Here is a 13,727-nt window from a genome sequence, read left to right as displayed (position 1 = left end):
TCTCCTGTGTAACCTCATCTGGGTGTTCCTGCTCCGGCAGGGGGATTGGACTAGATGATCTTTTGAGGTCTCTTCCAATCCCTGACATTCTGTGATTCTGTGTGATTCTCATGCTGTTACCTAGTTATTCTCAGCCTCATACAGTATAGCTCATATGGACCTCAATATTCCTTCCAACGATCTGTAGGGTTTGGGCATTTCTCATGCAACTCTCCCTCAACCACCTGTGAGATCCAGCCATCGCTTTCTGAGCTTTCTCTAAGTACCTCTGTAAGCTTTGGAGCTTTCTGATCCTGCGGTGAAGATCTCTGAACAAGCCGCAGTCTCCTCTCTCGAAGTCCAGGGTCATTCATCCTGGTTTCTTCTAGGATCTTGAACTACCTGTTCCCATGGTGCAGCCAAGCCTGCTATTGACCTTCACTCACCTTAGAAGTAAATATACTTGCGTATACATGAGTAGCAGATCCAGTAGAGTGCCTCTGCGTTGGCTAATAGAGCTAACTTGGAGAAATGGTCTTTAATGCACTCTAGAAACCTCTGTTGCTTGTGCTCTGCTGTGTTGGCCTTCGAGCAGGTGTCAGGGTGGCTCAGGTGCCAAGAGCACCAGGTCATGCAACTGCAATGTGGAGGCTTCTTGTGCTTTCATGAAGAAGGCTACGTCTCAGTCTTTTAAGTGACTGGTATCCAACCACGACACCCATTTTCTTGGCCTTTGCTTTGATCTTGACACACAAATTCTTGATTAGCTTGGCCCTCCTTATTATTAGTAGAGTACCATGCACTTGAGCTCCTTAATGTAGAGGACTAAAGCTGCTAGTCAAATAAATAGCACAGCAAAAGCAATTTCTCTGTTCGTTTTGGTTATTAATTCAGACCATCTGGAAAGCCTGTTAATTCAGATTTGTGTCACTTCAGTTGATTTGGTTTCTTCTGCTTTCAAGTGGTTGCTCATCTTGTCTTCTGAAAACCTTTTAAATGTTAAATGTAGAAGGCAAGTAATACACTTTTCTTCTCTTGAAATAGCTTCTGGGAGTATTTAACCTTTTTCGGACTACTTTAAATCTTTGTCTGAACCTGTTCTACAGTAGGAGAAATCAGTGTGCTGTGTTTCAGTGTGTTCAGATCGTTCTGAAGAAGTTCACTGATGGAATAGGTCTTATATTTAGTAAACGTAGTAACTTAATATTAGAACGAAGCACTGACTTCTGCAAAACTGCTGCACACTAATTTTACACAAGTGACCTCAAATTCTTTACAACTGGCTCATATTTCAAAAGAGACTGGAAATCTTCTAGGTGCAGATTAGGAACTCTTACGACACTTAAAAGATTGTACTGGTCTTAAATTTCCTGTTTAATATGTTTTGTGCAAGGACAGATTTTGTTCTGAGTATCTAAGATTCTGACTTTTTAAAGAATTAAGAGAGATGCTGAACTTTTCACCCAACCCAAATAGAGGCATAGTGGAGTTACCACATTAGTGTAGACATACTCAAGATCTTTGTATAAGCATAATTAATAAACCTCAGTTTGTTACACCATTCATGTGAATTAAATTTCAGAAATGTTTAATAAGGTTTGATTTTTTCCTTATTCAATAGCAAACAAAACTGGTATTCCTCTTAAAGCCATACAATGTTCTTTCTTTGGAAAGAAATCCTGAAAATCATTGTCAACCTGTTTTGAATTGAAGGAGGTATCTGAGCATTGTAGGTGTTTTGTTCAGTTCCTTCTACGTATTCCCTGATCAGTGTTAGGGAATTACGATGTTTGGCCACCTAAGTTTCTATTGATGGATAGAACTATCAGCTATACTTTCATTTATAGTAGCAAAATAATCCATTGGTTTCAGTATTGCTTTTAGAAGCTGATTTAAAATGTCCTTCTATAAGAACTTGCTCCCAACAAGTCATCGCATTTCACACCAAAATATGAAACAGGATTGTATTTTGGTTTGTCAGCTGAATTTGTGTTGCCATTTTAAGGCCACCATGGTCTGAGGACTGCATTGGGATGTTAGCATATTTTTAGTCTTCTGTGTTAGAATTTATGAAATCTCACTAAATAACTTCCTTGCTTTTTGTATTTATGAGAAAACCTTGCACACTTCTTATTCCATAAGAGAGTGTGAATGCTAGCACGAAAATCAAAGAATAGATGTAACTTCAGTTGGAGTAGGATTGCGGTCTGAGTCACATCAAATGCATTAATGAAGACTAACATTACCCTTTCTAGTTGATGGAAAGAAAAGCTGGTCTACATTTTTGGGTTTTTTAGTTCGACTGTACTCTAGATTTGGCAAATGATCAAGAAATAAATTCTAAAGAAAGTGTCAAATCTTACAGCACGAGGAAACTTAATGGTGGTAGAAATTGTCCTCTGAAATATACTATAGAAAAGAGGCAGTAATGAGCCAAAATGCTGACATTTCTTTGAGAAGTTATGTAATTAAAAATGTTTGGCGATTGTTTGTACGCAACTTTGTTTAAACTTATCCACTATTACTTTCTTATCAAATTTGACCTTAACACCTTCCCTCTTTTCCAAGTCTAAGGGCTGTATTCTTTCGGTTCAGATCTGGTTTGAATTCTGATACCACTGATGTTTTTTGATAGGGTTGATAAGCGTGTAGAAAAATTGGCTAACACTAACTGATAATTAATTTCATGCAGTTATTAAGGAAGACATCAGTGCAGAACAGCAATCTGACAGGTGGGATTTCATATTTGAATGAGAAAAGCTGTGCTGAAATCTCCACATCATGGGCTGCTGTTTTTGACTTGTTTTTTTTGACTTTTCCTATGGAGAGAGTTTCTTCACCTCGTCAACCTTTTCTCTGTAGCGATGGTCCTGATCTTTGATACTAGCTCTGGAGACATAGAAGAGAAGCTGTGACAATATTGGAGTTTGCAACCCCATGTACGTTATATGTCTGTCTGCATGAGAGAGAGAAATGAACAGACATTGCATAGTTGCTGCACAGTTCTACTACTTGTAGTACTTTGTCAACAGTTTACAGCAATACTTTATGTAGAATAACGTTGCGAAATCTGGAAAAGCCACAAAGTGTTTATCTTGCAAAGGATTTTTCTTGCTACTCTGATCCCCTTGGCGAAGAGGTTGCACGTTCACTGATGTTGCAGTGATCTCTTTAGATGTGTTTTACCCTGCCTGGTGTTAAGGCCCCATTCCAGGTTTGAATCTCCTCCAGCTGCTGCAGTGGAGCATTGTGTGCATTGTTTGGTTATTTTTGTTTCAGTTAGTCAGTAAGCCCAACTTTAACACATGGTTTCATTGCAAAGGTAACTAGTGCTAGCTGTCAAACACTGAAACAAGTTTACGTTTGCTGGTTGCTCTAATTTTGATTTGTGTATGTGTTGTGTTATCCCCTCAGCGGTGCACTGTCAGTAAATGTGCAAAATGCACTGGATAAAAACTTTTGTATATCTACCTTTCAGATTAATTTGTTTGTTCAATCCCTTACTTTAGATCACTTGGTCTGGCAATGGCACCTCGTGTGAGATTTCTTCAAAGAGTTCAGAAACAGCTGTGTGCAAAGGAAGCAGCTGATGGGACGGATCACTTGAAGGAGACAGAGCAAAATAAAAATACAGTCTCCTCAATAAACAAGGAAGGAGTGGAGAAATGTGGAACTGATGCCAATGGAAAGATGTCTGTTAACAAAACAAAAGAAAAGGAGAGAAGGAAAGAAACTGAGGAATGTTCTGCTTACAGTGAAGATGTTGAGGAGAGTGGTGAGTCCGAGGGCGAATTGAAAGAGGTATCTGAGGAGAAGGAGGAGGAGAAAGAAGTTCCTGTACCAAGCAGGGTTCCCAACGCAGACTCCATGCAGTTCTTTGAAGATTATGATGATGATGATGACACTAAAGATCTTGATTTGCTGACGGTGAAACGACGGAATGTTTTTGGTGTGGAAGCTCAAGATAATCCAGGACCAGTAAGTTCACTTTATAGTAAGGCTTATGAATCTTAATGATTTTATATTGGGCATACTCCAAGTAAGGAGGAGGAGAAAAGAGAAAATTCTGCTTTTAGCAGAAAACTCGGTTGAACTCAGATGTGCTGTCCATATGTATTGAAAGTTAGAAATGCTCCCAAAATATAAGTGGTGTTACTTATGCTTTTATCATTTTATGTTATTAGCAGAAAGTAATTTTATTTGCATAATGAATATCATTGTAGTCGCTTTCGTGTATGAATAACATGATTTGAGTACCTGGGAAATTTTGACAGTTTTAATTTGTATCACTTACTAATTCGCTTGTACCTCTCTAAAGTAGCTGCCATTTTCAGTCATAATTCTGATGCTGTACTGCAGTTTATGGTGCCGGGAACCAAATTGCGAAATATGATGAGCTACTTCCCAATAACAAACTTTAACAAGTGATCTTTACAATAATATAACCTTCGAACCATGATTTTTGCTTTCAACAGGACCTTTGCTATTAGGAATTGAGCCAGTATCAGAGCGAGGGAGTGCATACAATTCTTGTAAAGCATGGTTATAAAGGCTTATTAAAAGTATTCATGTAGATCTTTCATTTCCTTGGCGGGTAGCTCTATAATTCAGGATTTCTCTGTGCTTGGTGTTCTGAGAAATGTTGCTTTCATTTAATCTTTAAATACAATGTTATAATAAGTGTTGTTCTTTTTTTTTAATAATTATTTCTATAAAGCAGATTTGGTACGTGCATGTTGTGAATTTTTTATGTATCCTTTGCTATCTAGCAACTATATCTCTGTAGTAAAGAGATCCAAGTGAACTAGCCATCTGCTTCAGCAAGATGTTTTTCTGAACTTATATGCATGCAAAGGGAGCCTCCTGTTAAGGGAAGTATTTATTTTTCCAACTGGTATTTTAAATCTTTCTTTTTCTGTGCCGTTACTTAACAGCACAGGGCATGAACTTATGCTAATCAGCCCACTAGCTGCATTTATACGCAGCATCTTTATTTTAGTATTTAGCGAAGTGTTTTAAACTAGATTTATCAGCTCACTTTGAAGATGAGCAGTTGCAGTCACTGCCCGTGCCCTCTCCTCTACTACGAGGAGGCTGCCGCAGGTTGCTCTCCTGTCCCAGAGCTATGGGAGAAGGCTGCTCCTGGAATTACCTTTTTGTTCCTGTTATTCTAAGCCTGAGATGTCCTGCTCTGGCACAGCCACTGTCTGGCAGTAGCTTGTATTTATTAATAAATTTCAGTTTCATGTAGAAAAGATATTGATGTTTTAAAACCAAAGTGGAGTAAAAGATTTCTGCTTTATTTAAAGAATGAAGAATTTCATCTTGCTCCCACAATTCTCCATGCTGAAATACACAGATAATTTCATGTTGCATTTGTATGTTGGAAAGTGAATTGTGAAATTTTGTTCAGGAAATGGTAAAAAGAGAAACTTCGATGTAAAAGAGTGAACAAAAAAAGTTATGAAAAATACCAGTTATTTAGAAAGTAATTTGGAACCTCATTGAGTAACCTCTTAGTAGTTTTCCAGTGTTAAACATTAATAGGTTAGTTTATGCTCAGGCAAGTCAGACATTATTTTCTGTGATTCAGCATTGAAAACTGCAGTGAGTTAGTGGTTTGTACTTGGTGTGCCAGTGTGGAAGATGCATGACCTGAAACCTCTTGTACACAGGTGCATAAAATGAAATAATTATTCCTCTAAGCATCCAAGAACAAAAATATCAAAAGTCTCAGGATCTGTATCATTAAGACTTAAATATAATTTAAATAATCCCCTACAGAAGTGCCTACGGTAGTGCAATATGTAATTTTTAGAAAGCAGAAATGCAGAGCATACTATGCCTGACTGTGGGGACTAGTTTTAATTGGTGCATATGGTAGTGTGGTGTGTTTTACCATACGGTGCTGTGAAAATTGTTGATAGATTGTGGAATGCTTTAAATGTAAGGATTCTATTTTCAGTAGGGTAACAGAGTAAAGATTTCTATCTCTAACCATGTATTGTCTTTTAATGTTTTGATATACAAATGCACATAGTAGAAATTACATAGAGCGATTCAGGCATTGTGCATCTTTTATTTTGTGTATACCTCAGCACCACATTTTATGGCTGTCAAATACAAATTGATGACTTGCATCACATCTTATATTTTCTCCCATTTTGTTTATTTTCTGGATAGAAGTTTAAAAGTGATTATTCCTTCATTCAGGTAGATCAGTTCGTCTCTAAAGCGTTAGAAAGGCCTGATTCCTCTGAGGTGTGAGGAGTACCGAGCAGTGTGTGTGAGGTGTTGCTGTTGCTGGGGTGCCCTTCGCGGGAGGATTTGGGAACCAGTCTGGGTACAGTGTAGGGGACCATTGCTGCATTTCTAGGATGAGGCAGTGCATTAATTAATAATGTCAAATGCTGCAGAGAGTCTAAGTGTATGAACATAGAGTATCTACTTGGCTAGATCGGTTCAGAGGGTTTTTTTAAATCTCTTCTGTGTGCTAAAGAAGACAGGAGTCCTGTGGAAACATTATTATGTGTTCACCTAATTGGGAGATAATGAGTATGCCCACAAAGGTTGAATTCAGTTTGCACTTATGCTTTTAATGTTTACGATTGATTTTACAATTTCACTATTCTTATTGAATGCTTTTTGTTGACAGCGAAACAGTCCCACTGTGGTTGTTGAGCTTCAGGATGTTTTTGTAAATGGAATATTTGTTCCTGTTGTTCTAAGCCTGAGATGTCCTGCTCTGGCACAGAGGTGACAGGGGAGTCTATGCCAAGGAGCAGAGAGAGATAGCTAGTTGTAGTGTGGACTTTGCAGGGAAAATGGATCAAGTAAACATAAACCCATGTGCACCAAAATGAGGACATAGTCCCCTAGAGTTTTCTTCTGTGATGTTGAGAAGAAAGCTTGTTACCACCCAGAGAAATAAAAATTAATTTTCAGAGTTGTGATTCATCTTTATTGCTTCTCTTACATTAGCTTTTCCTTCTGAATGGGATGTCTCTCCTTCTGTTCCATGAGAGAGATTTTTTGGCCAGTCCTGTGTTTTCATACTGTTTTTCCTGTGTGAAGCATCTTCTCATTCCTCTTACCGGTTCTTATTCTTATGTTTTCATATTAAGTTATACTAAATGTGTGATTTTGTCTCCACGATGCTTTTCAGGGGGATGGTGAGTTAGAAAATACTCCTTGGAGGGAAGAAGCAGTGGAGTGAGCTGGCTGACTGTGGTAGTGGTGTTGTTTCCCTTATGGATAATCCTTTTTGCTTTTGCTCTACCAGTGTGTTGTGTGAAGAGAAGAAAGCTCCTCCAGGTATCCCAGCAGCTGTAAAAAGAGCATTATTCCTTGGAGACATGTTGCAAAGCTAGCATTCTGGCAGAGAAAATGTACAAGTTATTTATTTTCAAGTTAAATGAAAGTCAATACTGTGATGCATGAAATACCATAGATTCTCCTTCCTGCAGAATGTAAGTGCCTTTGGTTCTCAGCTCAGTAACAGTGGGATTGTGTATTTCGAGTTGAATTATAGCGAGTCATGATTTATATGAAGTACAAAATATTTGCATACACGTGAAGTAGGCCTGCATTTGGATATTAGCCAAAGTGCCTCAAGAATACAGTGTTATGAAAAATATCTCTTATCAGCCATGAATGGAAATGAAACCTGCTGACGGTACCTCAGGTCTATGTGCACAGCAGCCAACAAAGAACACATTCCACAGGGTGGATGGGAAACTTTAAAGTACTCACATTTTCTTTCTGTGCAATTTCAGTACCTTAAGTACAACCAAAACTTGTTTTTTGAGAATGTCTGTGATATCCAGTTATGTTCTATGTAATTTGTAAAAATCTTGTCATTCCGTAAGCTACAGAAAGGACAGAGCAAAAACATTTCTTTGTGTTCTTGGACAACTTCTGCTCTTGAGATTTGCAGGGATGTTCATTCCCCTGGCTTTATTATTTTTAAGTAGAGTATTCATGACTGACTTGCTAGGTTAAACTGTGTAACAGAGGCTTTTCAGAGAGTCCTTCGTAAAAACCCATAATCCACGTTAAACTCCAGATCCACACATCACTTACAGTTTTAATCTTCCTTCATTGCTTTTTCAGGTTAGCTGTTTTAGCACCCTTCTGTCTGCTGCACATCCATCTTCAGATTTCTTTCTAATGATTTCTATTTCAATTATTTTTTTTTAGCAACTTACTAAAAACTTCTGTAGTGTATGAAAATGATGCTGTAAATATTTGAGTTTCTTGCACCTCTAAGGCAGCATTCCAGATATTTGTGTCAATCCCCATGATGTTTGGGAAAACTGGAAAATATGTAGGATTGAAATTCTCTCTGGGTTACTGATCATCTATGTTTCAAATAAATGGCTACTACATATCTCAGGGTACGCGTGCAGCATAAGATGGTCATCCTGAATATTTTTAATCATGTTTTAAATCTGGATAGAAAGTATAATTTAAGAATTCTGTTTTAATATCTGCCCATATCACAGATCTTGGCTTTTTGTATCATAAGCTGTGTAGTACGTAATTCTGACGTGCTGGTCTTAGCTTCTGTGAAAAGTTTTGCATTTGGAAGTGCTTTTGAACCATTGTGGACGGTGGTATTTTTGATGTCCACAGTCCACCTCGTGGGCCTGTGTTGCTTTTGTAAATACCAGTCTGGCACAGAGAGATGCAGATGCGTAGAGGACTTGCTTTGAACATTTGTTAACAGCTCTTTGAAAAGAACCTTCTCCTTTGAGGCAGGAGCGGCTTCCCCAGGTCCGATGCAGGTGTTCCCAAGTCAGTGGCTTCTCCAGGTGGCCATGAGGTGCTGCCGCTGCTCTGGAGCAAGGGCTGGGGCTGGTCACGGGGCAGCAGCCGCTGCAGCACATCCTGAACTCAGCGGGGACACCTTTTCATTTTAGTTACTGAAGCTATGGGTTAAAAAAAAAATCCTTATGCCATCAGAGGCAGCCTCATGAGTCGTTCTCACTCGGCTGAACCTGCTCAGGTGTCGCATCGTTTGCTGTCCTGATGAGAGGAAGCGATTTTTGCGGTGTTTCTGTGGCTAACATGTACTGAAGTACTTTGACACTCGTGTTTAACAGTGTAAGTTGTGAACCTGCTCATTAGTGAAGGTCTTTCTGGTGGATTGATGCTTGGCGCAGGGCTGGAACATGACTTACACACTCAGGTTTCAGTATCTGGCATGAATTCAGTTGCAATGAGGCATGCTTTGTCCCGTGGCGGAATAGACCCGAAATGACTGACAAAGATGTGTGGTTTGTCTATCTCAAGCAATATCAGGGTACTGTATGGTTTCATATGATTCACTAGAATAGCATTTGTTAAACACTTTTACTAGGTTACTCAAGCCTGCGGTAATACCCTCAGTTTGAATTGTGCTTAATCACTGATTTACAGCCTTATTTAATATGTTGCAGCAGATTGAAAGATGAGGTTGAGTGAGCCAAATACTCTGCATTAAAACTGCCTGGTCGTAATCAATATTCTGTGAAGCCGTATGATTTGTAGATTTTAAAATGCTCCAATTTCCTTTTAAATCATTAGTGCCTGCATACTTGCTGAGTGATGGCATTGGAAGTATCTATAACTATGACATAGTTTTTGGATAAGTGATTTTCTAGAAATTGAGTGCTGAAATTGTGAAATGCTACTAGAAATTATACAGCACTAATTTTTAAAGGAAATGCTGCTTCCTGAAATAGTAATAAATCAGACAAACAGTGCATAGTTAAAATGTTGAGAATTATTCTTTATTGTATATGTGGATGTCTTCTCCGATACAGACATCTGCTACTGTAAGCATCGCTTAACTGACTATCCATGCACATTTTAAACAATATTTCGGGGCAGATTTCTGTATTCTCATCTGAGCTATGTAATTTTTAGCTAGAATTGTTTGATAATTATAGAAAAAAAATGTGGGTTTGGTGATGATTCATCAGCTGTTAGCCAAAATGAGTCCCTGGGTAATTCATTACAGTATCACTAACATGCAAATTATAGTTTAATGACTACTTTAAAAAGGAAAAATGTGTGTAGTGTGCTGTTTCAGAGCAGTGGCCTGCTGACTGACCACGAGCTAGACCAGTGATCACAGAAAATCTCCTTGGAACCGATGCTGCTTGTTTCCGTGAGACGTTGGTTTGTCCCAGCTGGGAAGAGCTGTCGCGTTGGCGAGACAGCGGGGGGAGGCTCTGAAACCTGCTGCAGGCTGGGCCCTCTGCTCCCCATCTTGGGAAGAGAAACAGCTACTGCCTCTGGGGATAGAAATCTCTTCAAGGAGCTTTGCTTTGAATGAGTGAAAGGAAAAGAAAACAATTAAGGCCACAGCTGCTAGCTAGCCTTATTTGAGTCAAAAGTAAATGAAGGATAAATTGCTTTGGGCCAGCCTAGCGCGGAAGTCTTAGAGGTCGTAGAGGTCTTCCCATCCTTCACTGCCTGTATTGCGCTGTTCTTGTGGTAGCTCTCTGCTTGTTTTAAGACAGTCTTTTTTTTCCTCCTTTGCCTGAGCTATGTGTTTGTTTATTGCTCCAGTGGGAAATCTGATCTAGCCGATGCTCACCGGCTCAAGAGAGACTGCTTTGCCTGCTCCTTATGGCTCTGTACATGCTGAATAGGCTGAAAGGTGCGAAGAAGTGGTGGTGTCCTTGAGTTGTGGAAAACAAAATGACAAAGGTAACTTTTTGAGGAGACAAACAGCTATGATATCTTTCAAGTGTGTCCCCTACCATGACCAAGTCCACAAGTATTATTTAAAATGCTGCGTTTCATGGTAGTTTTATTTGGTAATGTTGAGTGTCCTTGAAGAGAGACTGCAGTTGCCAGGAACGCAGCTGGCGGAGATAAGCCAGCCTCCCTAGTATTGGGATTAGAACTGGATTTATCAGCTAGCAGTGTGGAGGAGGAGGAGTGTGTGTGAGATACTTGTGCCATGCCAACCTTGCTGTGAGTGTGCTGGGAGGGGAATACAAACCAGTATCTGCTTGAAATAATAGCCAGTATTGCCACTGCTCATTTTAAACTGGGGTTACTGAAAGTGCCTTCTTTGCTTCCATAATCTCTGCATTGAGCAAAATTAATATTAGTTGATATTTTGTTTACATTGGCACTTTGTTATCACAGCATCACAGAATGTTAGGGATTGGAAGGGACCTCGAAAGATCATCTAGTCCAAGTCCCCTGCCAGAGCAGGAACACCCAGGTGAGGTTACACAGGAAGGCGTCCAGGTGGGTTTTGAATGTCTCCAGAGAAGGAGACTCCACAACCTCCATGGGCAGCCTGTTCCAGTGTCTGTCACCCTCACTGAGAAGAAGTTTCTTCTCAAATTCAAATGGAACCTCCTGTGTTCCAGTTGGTATCCACTGCCCCTTGTCCTATCATTGGTTGTCACCGAGAAGAGCCTGGCTCCATCCTCGTGACACCCACCCTTTATATATTTATAAACATGAATGAGGTCACCCCTCAGTCTCCTCTTCTCCAAGCTAAAGAGACCCAGCTCCCTCAGCCTTTCCTCACACGGGAGATGCTCCACTCCCTTCATCATCTTTGTTGCCCTGCGCTGGACTCTCTCCAGCAGTTCCCTGTCCTTCTGGAACTGAGGGGCCCAGAACTGGACACAATATTCCAGATGAGGTCTCACTAGGGCAGAGTAGAGGGGAAATTGTCTCTGAGTTGGAATGCTGGAGCGCTCAGAACACCAGCTCCGTGGTGGCAGCTCAACACCAGGTGCACAACAGAAGGGCCAGGTCTTGCAGAGCAGAAAAGGACAGTATATGTTTCTGTCTCCATAGGTCTCTTGCTGCCTTGGTGGAGAAATAATGCATATACCTCATAATTTTTGGGAAATCCTATTTTTACAGCCATCACTCTTCCATCATATATACAGTACTAGTCTGAGTGTTGATGGTCTGTAGTTCTGGGTGATGTTGTTGTGTTAAACCTTTCCATCTGAGCCTTTTTTACATTAAGATATGCTGAAAGCCAAAATGTACCTCAGTCACAGCTGTTTACAGACTTGTAGTGCAGTAGGCACGTGTTCTGCTGGATTCTGTTGTATTCCGTCCGTGGGAATTCACTGATTTGGGCTTACATTATCTCTGATAAAGAGTAAATCTCTGTGAACTCTTGCCGTTATTGTCTGTGATGCGCAGTTAATGTGAGATTGGGCATGGGAAGAAGGCAATTTCTAAGAAGTTCTGTGAAAGTTTACATATCCTGGCTCACAGATGAGTGCTGTGTTTGCAAGACAAGTGTTCACTGTGTTTTTGAATGTCCTATTTCTTGAAGTTTCCACCTCAGGTTGAAATTTGAGACTCAGTTGAATTGGAAATGGGAAGTATATTTGCAGAATGCAGTTAAAATTCTGAGTCTTTGTTTTCATGGTGTTTTCAGTGCCATTTGTGGAGCATTCCTAGGGTCTCAGATAAAAGGCTAGGGTGTGGGTTTTGTTGTTTGTTTAACAGCTGTGGGTTATAGTAATTTATTCTTTTCTCTAGCTTTTGTTCTGATAGCTTCCCCAACAATATTGTCTGAAAAGTATAAGTTCTTGTTTAACTATTAATTTTTATGGTGTACACAAAAAGCTAAAAGTATTTTAAAAACCATTATACCATCTAGAATATATTTTTATATATTCTACATGTCCAAATGAAACGTGATAATGAAAAAACAATGACCAGTTGCAGAAATCAAGAGACGCTATCAATGAGAGACTGTGGTAGGTCTGTGAGTGTTAATGCAAAGTGTATTTTGATTAGTGGACTGAAAAGTTGTTATTTCCAGCTTTAGGACACGAATATTGAATGGGCATTTCCAGCACATGCAGCCTTTAGACCAGTTTAGAAGCAACATTGGAAGAAGGAGGCGCATGGTGAATAAAGCTCTGTAAATAGCTGTGACAGAAGCTGTTGGGGCTGATGTCAGGAGGGGATTGAAGGGAGAAGGTGAGAGACCAGAGCTGAGAGGCCGTGGTTTCCTACAGGGATGGCAAATACGTGAGGTGTGTTTCCAACCTCATCCTTGGGGAGCCCGTCCGATACTGCCAATAGGTTCCTGTCTTTCTTAATGCCATGTTTCATGAAAATTTATACTACATCATGTTTCATGAAAGTTTATACTACCTCTTTTGTGCTATTTTTTAAAATATGTGTTGCTGTGTTGCTTACTTGTTTAGAATATTGACTCTTCATCTGGTATGTGGTCCCCTCTCCCCTTCCTCACAGCTTTTCAGTGCTACAGTAGTTACATTTTATAGATGTAAAGAGAAGTGGTCATCTGGTCCAACTTCCCTGGATGTCATAATCCTGATATTTTACTCTGTCGCTCCGGTATTGAATGAAAAAATTGAATTTTGCTGAAGTGCATCTTTCAAAAGACATCCTGTCTGGATTAGAAGACACGAATAGATTCAAAATCTACTACTACTGGCAAGTGGTTTTAAGTCATTTTTTCATGTTGCATTGAAGAGGTGAGTATGGGATTGAAGTAAAAAGGCAGCAGAGAACATAGTAAGAGAACAGCCTCTGAGAATAAGGGTATTCCAGCAAATATTCCTTTGGCCTGCAAGAGAAACTTTATTTTAGCACACAGAAGAATGTGAGAAGAAAATGTGATGCTGTTATGGAGGAGGTGAATGATATGATATAAATTATAAATGCAATGTGCAAATGCAAATTAAGGCAACATTTAGATTAGGGACACTTTGTTACTGAATGTTATCAAATGT

The 13,727-nt window shown here is 39.6% G+C and overlaps 1 protein-coding gene across 1 annotated transcript in view; it reads left to right on the top strand.

Annotated features, from left to right (window-relative positions):
* Positions 1 to 13,727, top strand: part of DDX10 (DEAD-box helicase 10) — a 181,244-nt gene that overhangs the window by 47,854 nt on the left and 119,663 nt on the right. The window contains exon 13 of the mRNA XM_065642296.1: positions 3,489 to 3,957. Coding sequence (XP_065498368.1) covers positions 3,489 to 3,957 — 469 coding nt within the window. The remainder of the gene's footprint in view (positions 1 to 3,488; positions 3,958 to 13,727) is intronic.

The sequence above is a fragment of the Caloenas nicobarica genome, chromosome 1 (genome assembly GCF_036013445.1).
Source record: "Caloenas nicobarica isolate bCalNic1 chromosome 1, bCalNic1.hap1, whole genome shotgun sequence".
In the NCBI taxonomy this organism is placed as follows: Eukaryota; Metazoa; Chordata; class Aves; order Columbiformes; family Columbidae; genus Caloenas; species Caloenas nicobarica.
This window is presented reverse-complemented; position numbering and strand designations above follow the sequence as displayed.